This window comes from Doryrhamphus excisus, linkage group LG8 (assembly GCF_037039965.1).
Source record: "Doryrhamphus excisus strain RoL-2023G ecotype Guam linkage group LG8, RoL_Dexc_Guam_v1.1, whole genome shotgun sequence".
NCBI classification, from domain to species: Eukaryota; Metazoa; Chordata; class Actinopteri; order Syngnathiformes; family Syngnathidae; genus Doryrhamphus; species Doryrhamphus excisus.
In genome coordinates this window covers 14515869-14537582 of record NC_136364.1, presented here as the reverse complement: position 1 = coordinate 14537582, position 21714 = coordinate 14515869, and the positions used below count along the sequence as shown (strand labels likewise).

General features: G+C 38.9%; 4 protein-coding genes across 5 annotated transcripts; 2 read left to right on the top strand and 2 right to left on the bottom strand.

Moving 5' to 3' along the window:
- The first annotated feature begins 154 nt into the window (after window positions 1-154).
- On the top strand, window positions 155-4219 carry LOC144899661 (interleukin-18-like). Its single transcript, XM_078792884.1, has 6 exons — window positions 155-283; window positions 1430-1505; window positions 2095-2112; window positions 2220-2366; window positions 3268-3410; window positions 3484-4219. The coding sequence occupies exons 1-6, from the start codon at window positions 281-283 to the stop codon at window positions 3694-3696; spliced, it is 600 nt and encodes a 199-aa protein (XP_078649010.1). The 5' UTR covers window positions 155-280; the 3' UTR covers window positions 3697-4219.
- Window positions 4220-4938: 719 nt separating this feature from the next.
- Window positions 4939-9874, bottom strand: sdhdb (succinate dehydrogenase complex, subunit D, integral membrane protein b). Its single transcript, XM_058079834.2, has 4 exons — window positions 9761-9874; window positions 9116-9226; window positions 8548-8698; window positions 4939-5799 (listed from the first exon to the last, which is right to left on the bottom strand). Exons 1-4 carry the CDS (start codon window positions 9807-9809, stop codon window positions 5634-5636), a joined length of 477 nt encoding a protein of 158 aa, XP_057935817.2. The 5' UTR covers window positions 9810-9874; the 3' UTR covers window positions 4939-5633.
- Window positions 9875-10127: 253 nt separating this feature from the next.
- Window positions 10128-11442, top strand: timm8b (translocase of inner mitochondrial membrane 8 homolog B (yeast)). The gene is made up of 2 exons (XM_058079835.2): window positions 10128-10414; window positions 10744-11442. Exons 1-2 carry the CDS (start codon window positions 10313-10315, stop codon window positions 10909-10911), a joined length of 270 nt encoding a protein of 89 aa, XP_057935818.1. The 5' UTR covers window positions 10128-10312; the 3' UTR covers window positions 10912-11442.
- Window positions 10802-21191, bottom strand: il4i1 (interleukin 4 induced 1). Of its 2 annotated transcripts, XM_078792883.1 has the most exons (10): window positions 20938-20953; window positions 17884-17943; window positions 17423-17506; window positions 17225-17324; window positions 15740-15954; window positions 15565-15677; window positions 14962-15163; window positions 12584-12652; window positions 12363-12499; window positions 10804-12259 (listed from the first exon to the last, which is right to left on the bottom strand). In XM_078792883.1, the coding sequence occupies exons 3-10, from the start codon at window positions 17465-17467 to the stop codon at window positions 11494-11496; spliced, it is 1647 nt and encodes a 548-aa protein (XP_078649009.1). In that variant the 5' UTR covers window positions 17468-17506; window positions 17884-17943; window positions 20938-20953; the 3' UTR covers window positions 10804-11493. The 2 variants fall into 2 exon arrangements, with proteins under 2 accessions (XP_078649008.1, XP_078649009.1); XM_078792882.1 differs by lacking the exon at window positions 17884-17943 and having other exon boundaries at window positions 10802-12259; window positions 20938-21191.
- Window positions 21192-21714: the final 523 nt, after the last annotated feature.

The window sequence follows — 21714 nt, the reverse complement described above, 5'->3', positions numbered from 1 at the left end:
ATTATTTAGTTGCATATAATTATAAATAATTAATATAAATCGGATGAATGGAAAGTCTCGACTTCCGTGTAAGTCAAAGCCGGGAAGCACTTCCTTCCTCCGTCAACTTTCTCCAATTCGTCAACTTTCTCACTTTCAGATTAGACGGAAGCAAGGTAACTCCAAACTATCTCTAGTTTGTGTGCGTGCTTTGCCATGAAACATAATTATTTCAAATGTTGTATTTCTGCGGTGTAGAAATCCGTGGTGAAAGAGGCGCCAAGACCAGCGGTTGTCAAGAATGGTATGCTAATTCTTCATCTTCAATGTGGCAGACATTATTACACTTTCATTACACACCTGAGACTTCACCTGTGGAGTTATGGGCTTGCAAAACGCCCCTAAGTGTGTAACAAATGGATTTATGAGTTTAATTTGAGGTTTCACGCATGTTTCATGCTTGATACTTGATACCTGGGATTAGTCATGACCGGAAGTTTTAGCACCTTGGGGTCGTAGATGAATTGACGTGAAGCCTATGTTGACACTTTGTCATTTTCTGAAATATGCAGTGTTGCTATGCTAAAATACGGCCTGTATCTCAGCTGTGTGTTACAGGGGACAAAGTGTATAAATATGATACAGTAACCTCATGAGGATAAGCGGTAGAAAATGAGTGAATGAATGTGCAATGACTCAGCTTACAGAAGCAATTATATAGTCATCCAGGATGTTAGACGATCATATAATATTCATACCTTTACTGTCCAATTGCAGGGGTTTTCCGCACTTTTGTTGATGTATTGCCAAGTACTTTTCAACAGAGACAAAGAAAACCTCTGAACCACTGAAAATCTTAATCCAAGTCAATCAATTGGATTCATGCAACACCATTCATTCATTTTCTACTGCTTATCCTCACGAGGTTCGTAGGGGTGCTGGAGCCTATCCCAGGCTGTCTTCAGGCGAGAGGCCGGGTACACCCTGGACTGGTGGCCAGCCAATCACAGGGCACATATAGATAAACAACCATTCTAACTCACATTCATACCTATGGACAATTTGGAGTGGCCAATTAACCTAGCACGTTTTGGGAATGTGGGAGGAAACCGGAGTCGCCGGAGAAAACCCACGCATGCACGGGGAGAACATGCAAACTCCACACAGAGATGTCCGAGGGTGGAATTGAACATTGGTCTCCTAGCTGTGAGGTCTGCACGCTAACCACTCGACCGCCGTGCAGCCGAGCTGAATTCAAAGATGAAAAACTTCTGTGTACACAAAAATAACATGATACACAAATCAGTCTTGATCTGTGTTAGAGAGCCGAAATGGGGTCTCATGCAGGGAGTGGAGCAAACATGGAACCCAAAAGAACCAGAGCGTGTGAGTGACAATAAAAAAAAAAACATCACTCTTGCTAAACATATAAACATTTTTTTCCCAACAGTTCAGCATGATGGATAACACTGGCTGCAGCTGTGTTGAGTTCCTTGATGTTAATGATGGAGTCTTCTACTTCCAAGGTGCTTACCCTTTTCCTCATTCCTCTTCAGGTGGATGGGAAATACCAAAGGAATACCATAGGAATACCAAACTTTTTGTCTTTTCTTCATGCTACACCCCAATCTTAACACACATCAGAAATGCCTTTATTAGTTCCACAAGGGGAAAAGTCAGTATTATTGGTTAATAAACTGCATAAAGCCCGTATTTTAATCATCTTAAATATATTACATATATTATGGTTTCTTTATTTATGCTTTTTAGCCTATGCATGTTTATATGTTTATTTCTTCACGCCCTGCAAACAAAAGCCACAATGAAATCAATTAGTAAACAGAGCTACATATCCAGAAGTCCTCGGGAGCACTGAGGGGTGTGACCAATCACAGCGTACCTAACACAAAACATCACAAAATGAGGACCGCCTGTAACTGTAATACAAATAAGCATGCAAAATAATTGTACCTAGATTACACTTAATGCCAACTATCTCACAAAAATGATCAACTATTTTTATTATTTGACCAGATAGTGTTTAGATTGCATGTGAACTTGTATTGTGAAATGAAATATCTGAAATCCTGTCCTCTTGTTTTTGACTTTTTCTAGTTGGCTCCACTGAAACGGGTAAGGAAATACGTACATTAAGAAATGAATTATTTTCGTCATTTTCTCAGCTATGAAAATGTTGCACTTTTTACTGGTATTACCAATATAACATTTCCCTCCGTCAGATGGGCTCATGAAAGAGGACTCCTTCAGAAGGTCTTTCCAATGCTTAACCCATTTAATCCGAAATAAGGACAACAAATATTTGCTCTTAAGTGATGACAGCCAGTTTGAAGCCATGAACTTGACTATTCAGCAGCAACGCCAACCCGGTAAGATGTGTCTGCCATGTAGCACAACTTCCTTAAAACCTTGTTACATTGGGAATTCTGACAACAGTTGGGAAAAATACAATTTCATTGTTTTGGTTTGGAACCATTAAACTGTGACATAATGCATAATGGCGCCAACAGACGGCAGAATTAAGACAATTTGGGGGAAAAAAAAATTCACACACACACCAACACAATTTTCATTTTACAGTTTTGTTGTTTTTTTTTTACTAAATAAGGCATCCGACTTGCAAGTCATGTTGCCAGTTTGTATGTTAAAAGTTGAAATATTTAGAAAGCAACTGGCGGGCCGGATTCAAACGCTTGGTGGGCTATGGTTACCCAACCCACTGTTGTAGATGAATATGACCAATCATAATTAAGACAATTTGGGGGGAAAAAAATTCACACACACACCAACACAATATGTGCCAAGAAATCACTTTTTTTAGCCGTCATGCTAACAAATGTGCATTTTTAGCACAAAAGCCCACTGTACTGCTTAGTTATTACTGTCACTTTCATAGGAGCAGATCCTTGAACATGGTCAAGGATAACATTTTTATTGTTATCGATGGCTACACAGGGATGCCGACTAACTTCATTCATTTTCTACCGCTTTTCCTCATTTTACAGTTTTGTTGTTTTTTTACTAAATAGAAATAATAAAAATAATAATAATAAAAAAACATCCGACTTGCAAGACATGTTGCCAGTTTGTATCTTAAAAGTTGAAATATTTAGAAAGCAACTGGCGGGCCGGATTCAAACGCTTGGTGGGCTATGGTTACCCAACCCACTGTTGTAGATGAATATGAACAATCATAATACGCATAAAAGTACACTGTAAAAGGAAGATTTAGCTTTTCTCTAACACGCCTTTTGACTCATTTGTTTTTAGATTGCAAGTTCAACATTCAGTTTTACAACGAATCGGGCCAAAAGGCCAGGAAGGGCTGTGCTGTCATGCTCTATGCCAATAAAAACGGTCATAAAGTTGTGGTTTGCTGCAGTGACAAGCGTGAAATTTACCCTCAAACAATGGTGAGTGTTGAAAAAAAGACTTTGATGCATCAATTGAGGTATTCAGTCTTACTCTGGTGTTTTTTTTTGTCAGGATCCTCCAGAGAATATTGAACCAACTCAACACAAGGCACTGTTCTACATGACCAAACTCCCCCAATCTAACAAGTACATGTTAGAGTCCTCCTTGCACAAGTGTCATTTCTTGGGTTTCGAGCCTGACAAGAATAATCCTTATCAGGCCAACTTGGTCTTGCATCATCAAGTTGATGAAGTGGATGAATGCTGCGAGATTATGTTGTTGTAAATATCCATCCATTTTCTATGCCGCTTATCCTCATTAGGAGCCCATCTTTTGCCACAATAAATAGATGGATGATCCGATGGTTTTTATCGAAATAAGCTATATATGTATTTATAAATTATACAGTGGAATCTGTTTAAGACATTTGGTCAGTCAGTTTTCAACTATTTTCTGTCATGCCCCCCATCGACATATTTTTGACTGTTCTTCCTGCCTGTCACCCCCCCTTCTGTATACAAATAGAATATTTGTCTGTTTATTAAATAAATAAATGGCACAAAGAAGTATTTGTAACAAAAATGAGCCACTTCATCCAACAGAAATCTTTGAATCTCAAATTTTATGTCCACATCAAATGTAACATTGAGTCATTTTTTTTGTAATATTAAGAACATAATGGACTAGGATGTGATGGGTTGTCGACATAAATAGATTCCACTGTATTACCTAACATTGCCCACAGCAGGGGTCTCCAACTTTTTTTCCGTCATTTACAAAATTAAAACAGCTGTGAGCTACTCGTTTATGAAGCTACTCGTTTTTTAGCATCACTCATTTTTTCCACAAAATAGGATTCCTTAAAATTTATGTAGACATGAAATAAGACCCCTCTATGGAACTTTACACTTGTATTAGCCAATAATAATAATAGACACAGAAACAGAAAATAAGTAATTTAAGCTTGCTTGTGTTGCTGTACATGTGTCGCTGAGTAGGGTAGAACAGGAAGCCTTCAGGAAGAGGTAGAAGTGGTCATCCGCAGACCAAATCCAATCAATAAGTGATTTTTTTTTTTTTTACTCTTTGGCGATCCACTGGTTGGAGACCCCTGGTATGAAGCTGTGTTTCCCAACCATTATTAAGCTGAGGCACATAAATTGGTGCATACCCAAACTCATCATGTTCCTTCTGCCATCTTGTGGAAGAGCTTGTAATTGTTCTGCCTGTCATCATAAGTCACTGGCATGGGTAAAAGATACATTATTTACAGGAAGTACATACAAACTTTGAAACCAATGAAATGAAACAGAATAATTTCCTGCAGCACTCATGCCACAACACAATGGTTGGGAGTCACTGATTGAGAAATCTATTGTGAAATCGTGTTTGTGACAAATGATAGGAAACGTACTGATGGTGGTCTTTATGATGAATTTATGTAAAGATATCTTTTGTATGTGGCACCTCTGCAAACCTCATGGAGTGAGTATAGCGGCGATAAGAACAAGGCTCAACACAAACAGCCAGTGGTGAAAATAAAAAGTTTACTTTCCAAAGCTTTGATATTGTTTGCTGACTTAGTGATTGGGTGACACAGAGGCTCTCGTGATTTGTGGGCAGAACTTTTGCCGCACTGGCCGCATTCAACATCACGTTTGGTGTTTTCCTAGTTACATTTTGGGGTGCGCGTGGCTCGGGTTGATAATCGACATGCGTGCACACATGCATATGCGTGTTGTTGCAGTCGATTCTGCACGGTTACAAATACTGCATGCAAATGAGTCCACAAAGTCAAAATAAAGACGTGCAATTTAATCAATACAATCAATTCTCCCTGGGTTCCCCCCATGTATAATGGTACGGGGAAACACTGACATTAAATTGTTCCTTGGATGGATTAGGAAGCAGAAAGTATGTACAAATTATAGTACACCGGAAATACATTTGGAAAATCGTTCATAAATAGAACCCTAATGACGGAAATCAAATTCGATGTCAGGCAGGACCACAGTGATGTACGTTTTGTTGAAAATATGTCAGGATAGTCATATGACATGGTACGTAATATAGACCTAGACAGTGACGGTTAAGAAGATAGCCATGCAGGTGAGCGAATTGGCTGAACCATAAAATACACATTGTCAAAAGTATATCTTCATTAGATTGATATTAAATATGTTTGGGTCATTGTGCCAGAGCTTCCCAGTCCACAAACACTTTCATTTGCTCCAAAGCAAGGCGATGGCTTTGCAGACGCCCACGTCATTGTAGTTGAAGTAACAAAGGCCAGCAAAAGTGACCGTGGACAGGAGGAAGAGACCCGCATGGGCAACCTTGACTTTGGCGTCTCCATGGACATAATCTGTCAACACCTGCCCCAGACCCCTACAAGACAAAAGTGTGTGAAAAGGTGAAACTTGACATGACAAACTATTTGCCAACTTCACGATTCCGTGACACTTCATTGTCTCAGATCATCAAACTAATTTAAATATTAGTCAATGACAACACAACTGAACTCAAAATAAGTTTTTAAACAACACAAAAAATGGTGTACTGTATGACTGACATAAGGGCTCACTCCGTTCATGCTATTATTCTATGTCAAAGTGCTGAAACCAATGTACAGCCTGTTTGGAGAAGGGAGACAAAAACACACGCATGGCAATTTATAGTCTGATTAATAAATTCATTTTTTATTGTCCCACAAGACAATCTCACAAGATGTTGTGACAACCCTAATATTTTATTTCGTCACATTTCGCCATGGACCCCATGACAGTATAACGCATTTTAAACTGACCAATGTGTAGCTACAGTAGTTACTTTCCCGGACCACTAAGGAAATTGAAAACCGCAAGTAATTGATGCGTCCATAAACATCTCCATTTTTGACACTCGGCTCGGCTCACCAAATGTCCTATTGGAGCAGTTACTTAGAATGTTTCGGTACATATCATAAAAAAACACATCAAAACAGCACTCAAATGTCAAAGTGTTGCCACCTCGACCATCCATGTTGACAAGCTTCACTGCGTTCAAAAATCCTTCATGCTTTTTAATCCAATCAGGCACAGACTCTATGCAATAAACCTCCCAGTGCAGTGGTCCAATGTTAACAGTTCACTGCACCGCTGCCGCCACTATACGGCATTAAGCTAATTTGCTGACCGGCGCCGGTCAAAAGTGGACAAATCCAGTCTTTTGAAAGACACCCACCTGGCCTGGAAACCCTAGTTTGGGACGACTTATCACTACTCATGACTGGGATTTGTGGCCTGCGCCTGTCAGGTTGTCTAGTTCACGCTCTAAGCGACGGACCGGACACTGTTCTGACGCCAAGCTGAACCCCCACCTTCATGGGCCTGCGAGCAGACGAAGGAGCTAAGACATCTGCTGACAGCAGTGGAGGGGGTTTACTGGGTTTTTCTTTCGTTTGTAGAATACTTAGCGGGGTGCTGTCATCTCATTTCATTTGCGGAGATTTCAAACAAACATGAAAGACTGTAGCTACACAAACAACTGCTGTGGCACTATTACAGTTTGTCAGAATGCTGTGTATTAAAACATGTAATAGTATCGTCTCATTCGGACCTACTGTAGCACTCTAAGCATCATGGCAACTAAGGGTGTAAGAAAATATTGTTTCGGCAATATATCGCAATACTTCGTTCCACGATACTGTATCGATATTAAAAAGTATGATATGGATATTTTTAGGCATTTATCATAGACTGTATATGGTATTTATTCAAGTGCAGACACGGCAAAGGTTCATTTCTGATTTTAATTTAAACCTCCGATCGTTAGGTGGCAGCACTTACGTAGTCAATTAGGCAAGGACGTTGAACGAGGAGATTCACGGGTGAAACGCCCTCACACATAAACACAGTTCAACATGGCAGAATGCCAGCACATAACAGCGGCCCCTGCGGCGTACAAGGCTGAAGTGTAGACACATTTTGGATTTCTACACAAAGTAGGGTTTGCAGAAATTGACAAAAGCCATGCCGTTTGTAAAATGTGTCGTGCCCGAATAAAGTATTCGAGAAACACCATGAGGACCTGCCGCTAGCAAGCAATGCAAAGGTCCTTTTGTATACTACAAAAGTAGTACTGTGATATTGCAGGTATTTTGTTTTTCAAATTGATATCACAATTTTGTTAAATAATGGTTATTTCAAGCATCCTAAAAGGACTTTTTACTGATGTTAGTTACTTTGTTCCACAAAAATACTGTTCTGATGGTGGATAAGTCAGGGACTGTATACTGTGCATTTTTTCACAGCTAATAGAATGTGAACATTTGAGCAGGATCTTGAGACATAATTTATTTGTTTTTTTATGTTTTTTTGTACATTTAAAGCTGGATGTTAAAGCTTTATTTATCCAAATGCTACACTTTAAGTTTTTACAGAGGAAAGTTTGTAATACAACATATTGTTCCAATCGAATAAAAATGTTTTTAGTAAGTGCATATTACTGGTGTAATTCAGTTTTTCCAGGAAATAATCTTTAACTACAAGAAAAATAAAAAAAAAATCTCCTTGTTAACAGTATTGTGAGCCGACTATAGTGATATGTATCGTATCGCCATATTCTTGCCAATACACACCCCTAATGGCAACTGTAGTTTTTTTTTGCCTAAACAAAGATATAATGCAATCCGCTGTCTAACCACACAACAACACACTGTAAATGATTAGTATCAGCTACAACTGCTATCATTATTATCACAATTTTTGTTTTTTTTTTTTTCATTTCGTGTGGAGTGACTTAAAATGTGGTATGCCCATTCCTAACATAAACACTGAAAACACCGTCTTGGTCTCTAAACCGGCCAAAGTTTTCAAAAAAAGTGACTGATGTGCTGATTTATGCTACCTCTTATCAACGTTTCCTTGGACTTTGTATATCTACCGTGAGCTAGGTGTGCATGCAATGGAGAAACATCACAACAGAGACAACACAGGAATGTGATGCAGGGTGAGATAACCATATGCAAGTGAATGAATCAACTTCTGCATTTTTGTACCATTCCACGATCACTGGTTGGCAGCGCAAATACAATTAATACGATCCCGACCCCCACGGTATTGCCCTTTGATTGCACAGTTAGTTGTTACATCTTACCAGTGTCCATGTAGGGTGAGTGCAGCAGCCAGAGAATAATCTATCGCAGGGCCAGGATGAAAATACGCCACAGGCCCCATGGCCAGCAGCAGGATGCTCAGCATTCGCTCAGCTGTCCAGTGCCGAGAGGCGGCTTGAGAGCCAGAACTCGCTGTAAAATACAGGAAACAATTGTTATATAGTAAAAGGATCAATACCCTCAGTTCTTAGAGTGCACTATCAGGAAGTAGTGACATGGATGCTACTATTACCTGTTATGACAGATTAAAATGTTCATCTTATAAGGTTCAGTGCAAAAACTTGGAGTGATAGAAGATGTAACAAGATTAAAATGTGACAAAATTTATTGTTCAGACAAAAAAACTGCCTTGTGGGGAGGGCTGGGCTGGCCCCTGTATATGTTCCAAGAGGGATGCCGTCAGATTTAGCACTAAAGTGACCAAGTTGGCAATACTGGAAATTGTCGCTTCCTTGGATGGATCACATTAAAGGTCATTCTTGTAGCATTCACACAGGTATCACCCACCAAAATACCCTGAACAATATGAGCATGTATTGTAACACTGACCATTCAGGGTCTGGGATGCATGAATCCTTGCAGTGAGCAGGTAAGTCTGCTCCTGTTGTTTTTGTGATGCAACCAACGGCCTTGCCAGGAAGGTACTGCGGTAGAAAAGAGCTAATGGAGGAAAAAAAAATTAGTGGTTACCATTATTTACAGGTAAAACATACGGAACAAGTATTGAAAGTGGGTGCCACAGTGTTGACGCAACTACTCTCAAACTCCATTTTAAATAGTTTGTGTCCTTCCCATATTTACAAACAAGGTCAGTTTACAATTGGCATCATACTTACAAAATTAAACATTAAAATTTGATTTACCGAACTGTATTAATCCCATGGACCTATAATAATAGCAGCACTGAGCAACTGTTAGCTTGTGGTGGAAAGACCTGAATGTCTTTTCCGGAAATGTTCCCTGCAACGACAAATGAACTATTCGCGGGATAATTCATATTGTAACAAACAGGCTAGCTAAACTAAATTAATTAACTTGAAAACAGCGTCATTATTCTCCTCTACGTAAGGTGTCTACGGTACAAAGGAAACATTCAACTCGCCCGCCTTCATTGTCTTGCTTCACAAAACATCTGCTTGACTAGCGAGAATATTCACAAAATAATTAATGGTTGAAAAAGCTTCGTATTCTTACGTGGAACTCCTTTTCGACAAACAGAAGTTAGCCTGCAGAGCGCCGCCATGATGATCAGCCGACCAAGGTCAACACAACTCAGCTTACCCGGAAGTAGTTGTTGTGTCTTCCCGGAGAAAAGATGGTGTATGTGGTATAAGATAGATACTGGTAAATGTCAAGATAGCTGACAGTCAATAATGAAATTTGAAAGATGGCACTTAATATTTATAATAAACATATCTATATATTGAAAAAAGTCCATGTACGAGTGCAGTTTATTGCATGCTGTTCTTAAAAATATTTTTTCTAAGACAACGAGTCGAATCATCTTGACACATGAAACATCTTTGATTGCGTCACGTCCTACGCAATCCGGAAAAAACTGATTTACAAGTCATGATGGCCGCCTGCCCTTCGTTCTAAGATGTCCAGTGTAGCATTTGTAGATTAGCACTTCTCCACGCGCAGCAGCACGCTCAGGTTCGCGGTGTTACGGAAGGTCATCAGACTCAGACTCAGTACCTCAACGGTAGATATAATTCCAGTCTAAAGATCCGTTTAAAAATCGCAATGGATAATTTTGATAATCTCAGTGCGTCGGAGAAGGCGGAAGCGACCGAGCTCCAGCGACTGATCGCTGTAGAACAGCAAAAGGCTCAATTCCAGGCTCAGGTTTGTATCTCAACGTGGCCCCAATCTGGCTATATGCTGTACATGAACTGCCCTGTGGGATCAGACGGCAGTTAAGGGCTTTATAGTCAAAAACGACCTATGTAAACTCGGTGGAAAGCTTGTTGTCATCGTAGGCAATACATTACAACAGCAGCTGGATTAGATAAGTGTACAAGTTATCATATTAAAACACCAGAATCAAAATAACAACATGCACAAATTGATCAAAACTAACCAGTCACAAGTAAAAATTTTTTTTCCTCAGTAATTGGCACCTTGTGGTTATGTTATGCTATTGTGATCTTAGATGTTTTGCTGTTTTGTTTTAGGTACACACCTTCACAGATGTCTGCTGGGACAAATGCATGGACAGTCCCGGATCCAAGTTGGACTACCGGACGGAAATGTGCATTGTGAACTGCGTGGAGCGATTCATCGACACCACCTTGACCATCACCAACCGTTTCAGTCAGATGGTGCAGAAAGGCACTCATTAATGATGGACCACACCATCTTTTATTGGACTTTATTCGGATAAGAGTGTTGCGTCCCTGCCGTGTGTGTTGGCTGGGGACGTGAAGACAACGTTACTGTTGTGTGTGTATTTTCATGCGGCAGATTTGTGTATGGATTGACAGGTTTATCACTTGTCAGGAAAGTGGATGAAAGTAAACATTTGAAGAGAAAAAAACCTTGTCAGAGTGTTTAATAATTAATGCAAGGGATTCTCAAGCCTGGAGTGCCTAACATTTAGCAAAAAGCAGTTGGAAAGTTTTGACAGCATGACTTATTATGGGGTGTCCAGACTAAATTAAAGGATGCATGAATACTTTGTACATTAAATATGTTAAAAGCCATCCAATGTGGGCCAATACCTTGAGCATCACATGTATGGGATTTCATGTTTTCATGTATGTTATACGTATGTTACAGGACACCTGACATGCACAGTAATGCTTTTCCCAATGTTGCGTAATTTCCCACTTTTAATCGTATCCAATAGCTACAATATGCGCCGTATCAATAAATAAATACATTATATAACAAACTTAATCCATACGGTTGGATGATTTTTGGGATTATATGGTGAGGTTATTTATATTTTTTGCAGCTCTAAGAGCAGATTTCATGGACGTCTCTATCCAACCGTGAGGTGAGGCTGTGTGTTCCCCTGCAAAGTGGACACGTCCCTCACTCTCAAAGAGTTGTTTGGCATAGAGACCCTGATAGGGTGTGAACATGGCAAAACCTCCCAGGCTGTAGGGATCTAATCCCCAGTGTTTCACCAGCCCCCCTGTGAACAGAGGCCTGATGTGCTCTCCGTGGATCTTCACCAAGTCCTCCAGCATGACCGCCATCAGCTTATCGTCGCTTATACCGTGGAAGAGCATCGCTTCATCAGAGCAGACGTAAGACGCCAGCAGGGCACCGGCGTCCGTTCCGGGGAAACTGTGGCTGGGGTAATAAATGAAGCGAGAAGGCATGTCTGTGATGGTCTTGCCTCCCGTGATGCCTTCTTTCTCCCAAAAGCGCACACTGAAGCTGAGTATGACTTTGGTGGCGCTGATGTAGTGAACCGACCGTAGGGCTTCAATCTTGTTCTTGGAAAGCGAAGGCTGGAAGTCAATGAAGAGGGCAGCTTTGGCTGTGGCTGTGACCAGTACGTAGTCCACCGTCAGGCTGGTCAGCGATCCGAGATTATTCTGATCCTGGTATGTGACAGTCACATTGCTGCCTCCTGTTTGGTTGATGATTTTCACTTTGGAGTTGAGAAGAGTGGTGGCATTTAACGACCTGTAGAACGCCGTGGTGACTTTGTCAAAGCCACCTGTCACTTCGTGGTACCTGAAAATAAAGGGGGCAAAATAAAGTAGTTCCCCATCGAAAACGAAAACATGCCAACCCCCAACTGAGCCGCAACAATATGAATAAATTGGTCTTTTCTTACTCGATGCTGTCACTGATGTCCATCTGCATGTACAGAATCTCAATAAGGGACACGTAGAACAGACTGCTTTCATTCAGGATGTCGCCAAGCATCCGTATGGCGCCTCTGCTCAAATTGCCCTCTTTTACCAAGTATTCCTGTTGGAAAACAACATGGATAAAAACGCTCAAATTTCATTCAGTCAGTCAGGCTTAAACATTGCTGACGTGAATATTTCTTACTATGAGTGTGTAGGAATCATATTTGTCGAGCATGGCACTGCAGCTAATTTCCTGAAGGTCATTCCTTACCTGTGCAAAGACACAAAAAAAGATAAATAAAGCGACTTGGAAGCAAAGAACGCATGTAGAAATGATGTGTAATTTGCGTTATCTAATTTTGTTTAATTTGAGTTGGCTGAACAAGAAAAAACTACTAAGAACTAACACAAACATACAAACATATTATGACGTACAAACAGACTTTTTTGACTTAGGGCTAAACATATTCATTGGATAGGAATTCTGCCAACAATTTCATTGAGTCAGTCCAATGATTGATGAATTATTTTGTGTGTGGAAGATGTGAAATTAGGGCAGGCTCGTTCTTTCAGTCATGACCCAAAGCTCACGACCATAGCTGAGGGTGAGAACGGAGATTGTGATCTTTGCCTTCTGGCTCAGCTCTCCTTTAAACACTACGACCCCCTCCGGTCAACCTTCTTGAAAAAGGGGACCACCACCCCGGTCTACCAATCCATGGGTCCTGTTCCCGACTTCCATGCAATGTTGAATGTTGAGAGCCCTCCTAAATCCTAAATTAAGTTTTCCATATGTGGAAAATCCTAGATTTAAGGTTTTTATATGTAAATATAAGCAGGAGCAATTGTTCCTAGAATATGAAATAATGTATTAATTTGAAATGAAACTGACCAAATACTTATATACTAGTATAGTGTATAGTATAGTATTAGGTCTATTTTATTGATTTTTATTGATTTTTTTTTATACATTTAATGGCATGATGAGCATTCCAATTCGGAGCTGGTTTTGACTGGGTGGAGGGGGTGTAGATCAAACCACCAACTGTCCTAATACTAATGTTAAGTAACTCAGCTGTATCCTGAAACAAGTTGACAGATCTCGAAATCAGCCTAAAGCCACCTGAAATACAAACATGGGCTTGCCAAATGGAAGATAAACAGACTGATCGGTCTATGCGGCTTTTACTTGATAATATAATTCAAGATTAAAATTTCTATATCTATGAATAAAATGGTAATGGTAATGGTTTGATTTCATTTGAAGATATATCAGATTACAATTGAATGCATCACATAATCAGTTCACAGTTCCACATGTCCAAGAGGAGTAGGAAGAAACAAAGCTTATTAAATCCTACCCCTCCATCTGGTACTTTGACAATCAGTAACTGTTACATTTGTTCACTTCCTGCCTTTCTAATATAATTTAATTTATTTTTTATTCATTTCATTAATTTTTATTTTATTTATTTATTATTTTTTGTATTTTTATTTTTTGTCCCATACCGTAGTACGAGGTGATATGACCATACAATGACATAATGTGTACCATAGTAAGTATCAATATAGTGATATATATAGCACATCATGACTGGTTCAAGACTCTTCATCCTTGTATTTAGCAAACATCAACTGCTTGTATTGTTTCTTGAATTGCCTCATCGTTGTGCATTGTTTGAGTTCCTTACTCAATCCATTCCATAGTTTGATTCCACATACTGAAATGCTATGGCTTTTTAACGTAGTCCTAGCATATAAGTGTTTCAAATGTAGTTCTTCCCTGAGATCATATTTCTCCTCTCTTGTAGAGAAGTATTGGATGACATTTTTAGGTAATTGGTTATTTTTAGCCTTATGCATTATTTTTGCTGTTTGAAGATGAACTATATCAGCAAGTTTAAGTATTTGTGATTTTAGAAATAAGGAGTTAGTATGTTCTCTATAGGCGCCATTATGAATTATCCTTACTGACCTTTTTTGCAGTACATTTAGCAAGTGAAGATTACTTTTATACTTATTACCCCATATTTCCACATAATAAGTAAGATATGGTAGAACCAGACAGCAATAAAGAGTGTGGAGTGATTTCTGATTGAGAACAAATTTTGCTTTGTTCAATATTGAAATATTTCTGGCCACCTTATGTCGTATATTTGTAATATGAGGCTTCCAGCCTCAGGACCCTTAACAGGACCTTTAAGCTGAAAATGCTCATTTTCAGAATAAAATACTTCATTAAAATGAAATAACATTAGTGCAAAATAAAATTAATCTTATAAGTAGGCCAAAAAGTCTTTCCAAAAAAAAGTCTACATGTTCCACGAATATCTATGTTAACTCATGCCATTAAAAATCACAATTTGACGACACCAAAATCCCACATTCTAAAGAGATTTACGCTATAAAGTCAAAGATAAAATAGCCCTAATGATCCAGCATGTCTAGAAATATGACTTTAAATCTTGCCATTAAGCGGCAACACGTTTGCAGTGTGCCACATTTGACAGCGATGCTCAGAGATCGGACCAGCCTGCAAAGGATAAGCCGCAAAGACAGCCATGAGGGACAGGTACAAACCTTCCATAGAGTCTCAGTGAAGAGCTGGGCCACTTCCTTCCTCCTCTCGTTTTCGTGCAACGTGTAGTTCATCAAATCGGGGTTCTTTTTCACCTCATGGGTTTTGTGCAGTAGTCCATTCACCAAAATGTATGTGTTCAAGTCTTCTTGGATAAAACGGTTAAGGGGAATTTGTAATTTGGCGACAAAGGACATCAGAATCCTGTGGACATATAACATGCTATACTGCAAAAACACTGACTGGAATGGAAAAAATATTTAACAGTACTGCAAACGATGTTTCCGCATGTGCATAAAAATTGTTTTATTTGGACAAACCCTTCATCATGACGACTGAGGTTCCACTGGACATTATACTGTATATTAATAGGAATGTTTGGAATTGATAATTATTATCAGCATAAAAATGGTTGATATCGGATGGTTTAGTAAAGTTTAGTTTAGTTTAAATTATACAATTATATCAATATTTAATCATCTGTCCATTGGTCTCGTAGTTCCGGAGCTCAATTTAAAGGGCATGCATAGCACACAGTGACGGAATACTCACAGCTGGCAACAATCAGAAAGGGAAAAAAAGAACGAGAAAAGCAACGCACTCACGAGTGAAAGCTGGGGATCCGCATGGCGCCCAGCTCCGCATACCAGCCTTCTTTCGTATTCCTGAAAGTCTCCACGCGTCCTCCGATGCGGTGGCTGGCCTCTATGATGGTCACCTTGGTTGCATCAGGTCACAATATCAGTCATGTGACATTTCCACTGACCTAAGTCCCTTTACCTTGTGTCCGGCGTCCTCCAAAACCTTGGCTGCGGTTAAACCGGCGATGCCCCCGCCAATAATTGCGACATGTTTCGGCGTGTTTGTGGCGGGAAGACCATTGTTGGCAATATCTAGAAGCTCACTGTAATCTGTGTCTTGGAGACAGTCATTCAGGGGGTCTTGGGTGAGTCCACTCACTGCAAACACGACGACTCCCACTAGGATCAACGAAACTGATGGAGGCAAACAAAACATAAACAATATACCATATTTTATCAAACAAACTTTTGATTATTAAGGAAGAAAACATCCTGTGTGAAAAAGTGATGGTCCCCTAAAGCTATAATAACTGGTTGGGCCACACTTCAAAGCATCATCTGCAATCAAGCCTTTGTGATAACTTGCAATGAGTCTCGTACAGCGCTGTGGAGGAATTTTGGGCCACTCATCGTTGCAGAATTAATCAAACAAGTGGCCCGCAGGCCAAATGTGGCCCGCAGGACACTAGTTTGAGGCCCCCACCTTGATATGAAAGTTTAATGTTAGTGCGGTATGGATGCTGTATGGTATCATGTACCCAGAAAAAATTATTACGTTTGATTAATGTTCATGTTAAAGGTTAAATAACTGTTAATAGTTATCCTCCCTATCTGTGTGGAAGTGGTAAGTTTTTGGCTATTTAATTTTAAAGGAAATAACTTGAAGGCTACCATTTAGGTCGCTAGCTCTCTAGTTTGCGAGTTAGCATGTGTCTCAAGACCCTGCAGTTGCGCAATATGTTGTAAATAAAAAGAGTATAAATGTGACTATAGTCGTGTTTTGTCATGTCTACAGGGCTCTAATAATGCTTTGTTAATTTTAATGTGAAAAAAATAATTTGTCTACCCACCAACTATATGTGGTTTCTTAAGTTTTAATTATTTGCCGTTTTATTATTATTATTGTATTTATTTATTACTGATTGATTGATTTTCTTTATTCTTGGTTTGTTTATTTATTTTTCATCTTATTTTGTGCAGAAAAATAAAAATTAAGATATTTGAGAACAGTGGAATGTTTTATCAGAGCTTTTATTGTAGAAAATCGGAACCAAAGCACCGAAAAATTTTGTATATTTTTCTGTTTTTAATAAATGTGTTTTTTTTTTGAAAACCTGATGCGGCCCAAACATCCTGTGTGAAAAAGTGATGGTCCTCTAAAGCTATAATAACTGGTTGGGCCACACTTAGAAGCATCGACTGCAATCAAGCTTTTGTGATAACTTGCAATGAATCTCTTACAGGAATTTTGGGCCACTCATCTTTGCAGAATTCTTCTAATTCTGCCACAATGGAGGGTTTCCGACTGTGGCATGCTACATATATCATTTTAAATAATTGTATTGCACGTGTGTTTTGACTTTAGCGACACCCTGTGTAATATCCATACGTCAAACGTCAAATGAAAAAAGAAAATCCATCTGGAATAGGTGCAGAATTACAGCTACAGTATAGAGGTACGTACAGAACTTGCACAGCGACATGTGAGTGATCATCCTTCCAGAGAAACTCCACAGAGAGGATCGTTGTCTGTCAGTGTTGACACCGTCTGAGGAAAATGACTCCTGAAGATGAGATTATGACAGGATTAGCGCACGTTCAAAAGCTTCTTCCTGAAATATAGAAAAAAAATACACCTCCAGTGACAAAGGCTTCTACTCACCTTTAACAAAGGTGATGTCTCATCACTGGTTTCCAGCCTATTCATGACTGAGGAGTGCAGGAGCGACACCGTCCGAGCTAAAACCTGGAAAAGCCGTTTGGTATGTATGCATTTGCACACCACTTCATTTAATGTGGGACTGAGCGGCTCCGCAGGTCTACAATGAGGATTTTCCCACACCAGATTAAAGTGTCAACCACACTGAACAAATAAGATTAGTGAGGTTACACTTATCCGCACAGCCCATTTCCTCCATCTGATCATTTTAGTACTTTTAACTGCCGATATGGTATGACTCCATATGCTGGAGAGTCAATTTCTCAAACATGTAAAGCACACTTTGTTTTGCTTATATTCTAATTAGCTACCCGTTTGAAGAAATCGAACGTACCCTTGCAAGGTTTACAGAGCCACAGCATGCCATATACAATACAAAATGTAACAAAATACATTTCCCTTACTTTGCATGAAAATGGAAGACATCACAAAGAGAACTGACTTGCTGGAGTCGCAAGAGGCACCTGCTTACAGAAGCACAGGTGAACATGGCAGGTTATTGAACAGTCCTGCGATATAAGGTGGATCCGGTGCTGATCACAGCACTTTTTCAGGTCAAAGGCAGGCTGTACTTTACAATTTAGCAGAAAAATGCAAACCCCATATGCCGGTAGACATATACTTTGTTAATGTGTAATGTGCATGCACCGCGTCGAGTGCAAAATGAAGAGCAAAACCCAGAACCACTTGGCTGTGAGGCAGACGTGCGACCCACTCTGCTTTGAATCCACATCCACTGACAAATATTTCAATAAGACTGTTTATTAATTGTGTGGAAGCCCCACAGTGTGTTCGTGTCTATGGGTGGAGTTTGAATGTGCGTGGTGTTCCTCCCACATTCCAAAACCATGCTAGGTTAATTGGCCACTCCAAATTGTCCATAGGTATGAATGTGAGTGTGAATGGTTGTTTGTCTATATGTGCCCTGTGATTGGCTGGCCACCAGTCCAGGGTGTACCCCGCCTCTCACCCAAAAGTCAGCTGGAATAGACTCCAGCATACCCCCGCCACCCTATAGCGGTAATCAAGCGTAATAGAAAATGGATGTTCCAGACACCCAAAAATATGAACAAAATAATTAGATGCCCCCCATCCCCATACACCTTTATTATTATTATGATTTATTTTTATTTAATTAAATTTTTATTCATTTATTCATTTTTTATTTTTATCATTTATTTTTCTTTATTTGCTCATTACCTCCTTATCCTTTTAGTACTATACATGTAATACTCATACTGTGACTTTTGTAACTTATTCACTTATTGGTATATATATTTCTGTTCAATTAATCCCTGTTTGTTGCTGATTTGCTACCTCATCTTCACAAGTGCTGATCTCTATGTAAAAAGAAAACCAAATAAAAAATTTTGTGTACAAAAAAAATTATGAGCAAAAATAAATGTTTACACAGGATGAATACAGTTTTATATCACCACAATAAACAAAGTTCACGTGCAGCGTTGAGACAAGTGTTCAAAAAGAATGTTGGTGAAAATATTCCACAAAAACCGAGTCAATAATATTACCTACTAGTTGATGCAATGACCCTGAGCTACAATGCTGTAGTAAATTAATGAACAAAGAAAAGTCGACTGTGGATTGTTTTAATTTGATTCCAACTGCAGAACTGTTTATTCAACTCTATTTTATTTGAACCCTGTTTCTCCTGTTTTGTAGAGCTAGGAAGGAAGGTGTTTTTGGTTACTAGTTTTAGGACTCTGTCTGGGCTGGGTTTGCTGTTGCGGTATCTTTCTTGTACACTCGCTTCCGATGTCTAATCAGGTCTCTATTATCCTGGTGTTTGCCACACTCAGATGCCGGACTGTCTTCCATTCTTCCATAATCTTTCACCTTGCCTTGTGTTGCTATTTTGCTCTTTGTATTGTTGCCACTTGCTTGTTTGGCTGACATCCGTTGCATAAGGTGATCGTTATGTCATTTCAAGCAAGACAAGATATTTTGCCTCTGAATTTGCCTAAATTAATGTCCAATCAGGTTTTAGAATAAACAACAAATGTGTGAATGACTTTTCTGTCTGGTGACTAAATCCTGAATGCGATGACGTCAGCCACTATTTGCCTATGACTAAGTCTTTTCACACTGAGAAACGCTTTCATTGTATATGTCGAATATAATAGATTGTTTATGTTAAAAATCCAATATATTTGGTATTTGGCAATAAACCATGAGCGTGATTCATTCATGAATGAACAATGTGTATGACTTGGAAGGACTCAAAAATGGCAAGTCTATGATTTCGGACTGGACTTGACTAGCATGAAGCCGTCCTCCTCATAGACCAGGGGTCTCAAACACGCGACACTAGTTTGAGGCCCCCGCCTTGATATGAAAGTTTAATGTTAGTGCGGCCCGCGCAAGTTTCATATGGATGCTGTATGGTATCATGTACCCGGAAAAAATTATTACGTTTGATTAATGTTCATGTTAAAGGGCAAATAACTGTTAATAGTTATCCTCTCTATGCGTGTGGAAGTGGTAAGTTTTTGGCAATTTAAGTTTAAAGGAAATAACTTGAAGGCTACCGTTTAGGTCGCTAGCTCTCTAGTTTGCGAGTTAGCATGTGTCTCAAGACCCTGCAGTTGCGCAATATGTTGTAAATAAAAAGAGTATAAATGTGACTATAGTCTTGTTTTGTCACGTCTACAGGGCTCTAATAATGCTTTGTTAATTTTAATCTGAAAAAAAATCATTTGTCTACCCACCAACTATATGTGGTTTCTTAAGTTTTTATTATTTGCTGTTTTATTATTCTTATTATATTTATTTATTACTGATTGATTGATTTTCTTTATTCTTGATTTGTTTATTTATTTTTCATCTTATTTTGTGCAGAAAAATAAAAATTAAGATATTTGAGAACAGTGGAATGTTTTATCAGAGCTTTTATTGTAGAAAATTGGAACCAAAGCAATGAAAAAGGTTGTGTATTTTTCTGTTTTTAATTTTTGGAAAACCTGATGTGGCCCAGCCTTGCCCAGACCCTAGCTCCAGTGGCCCCCAGGTAAATTGAGTTTGAGACCCCTGTCATAGATCTTACAATTACACCATTAATTACTTGCAATGCTGTGGCCACAGGTTCTTAATTTTTATTTTAATACATTTTAATTTTAATTAATTTTAATTATTTTTTCGTTTTACTGTACATTGCCAAAAAAGATTACTTAAAAAAAGCCAAAAAATGTTTCTGCAGTGCACAAATCCTTCAAATACAACACTTCCTAGCCCCCTTTTCACCACTTTTGCACACAAACTGCAACATTCTCCCATTACTGAAAGGAGTTTACGTATTTCATCAGCTGAAGCACACAATTACACAAATACACAATTAAATCTCTCAATCAAGAAAACAAACCAACATTATAGCCTAGCCACAATGTAACGTTAGCTTATTTAATGATGTAGTATATTCCATAAGTGATGCTGTAGCACAATACCTTTATCTCTGTCCCCTTTCTCCTCTTCTTTCTAAATTGTGCACCAGTTGGCTTTGACTTTGTCTTTTTCATGTTTTGTTGACACAAATGAACAGCATTATTAGCATCTCCTGCCGTCACCTGGCTAGCATTCAAGACTAAATTAACTCATATCAACCCACAATTCCATCCATCCGTTTTCTGAGCCGCTTATTTTTTTCATTTTTTATTTGTTTGTGGACACTTTTTGTTCATCTTTTCTGCTATTTGCCTTATTCACATAAGACCTGCTCCTTTTGTTCATGAAACATTTTCACTTTATTTCTCTATCTGTCTGCCTTGAGGTCTAAACACACGGATGCGCTGTCTTTGTGACAACATAAACTTCATCAATATAAATAAATGCAAATGTCACATTATGAAACACAACCATAAAAGTGCAAATGTAAATAAGAACCTCCATCATACAGTGTCACATGATTCCTATCAACATCCTGAATACATAAACTGTTGGCAACTGGCCTGCATAACATACCAATTTTATGACATTTTATAACTAATGATCATAATAATAACTAATAATAATAATCACTCATCAGTGCGCTGACGACATATTTGACTGTAAGATAATTACATTTTGGTGAACTGTACTTCTCAGAATGAACGCACTTAACACACTCAGAAAGGTTCAGCGTAACCGTACAAGTGGCGAATTGAGACACAGTTTTATAACCAGGAAACAGGAAGTAGCGAGGAGTCAAAAAAAAGGCAGAATAAGACTAACAGACAAAAATGTAG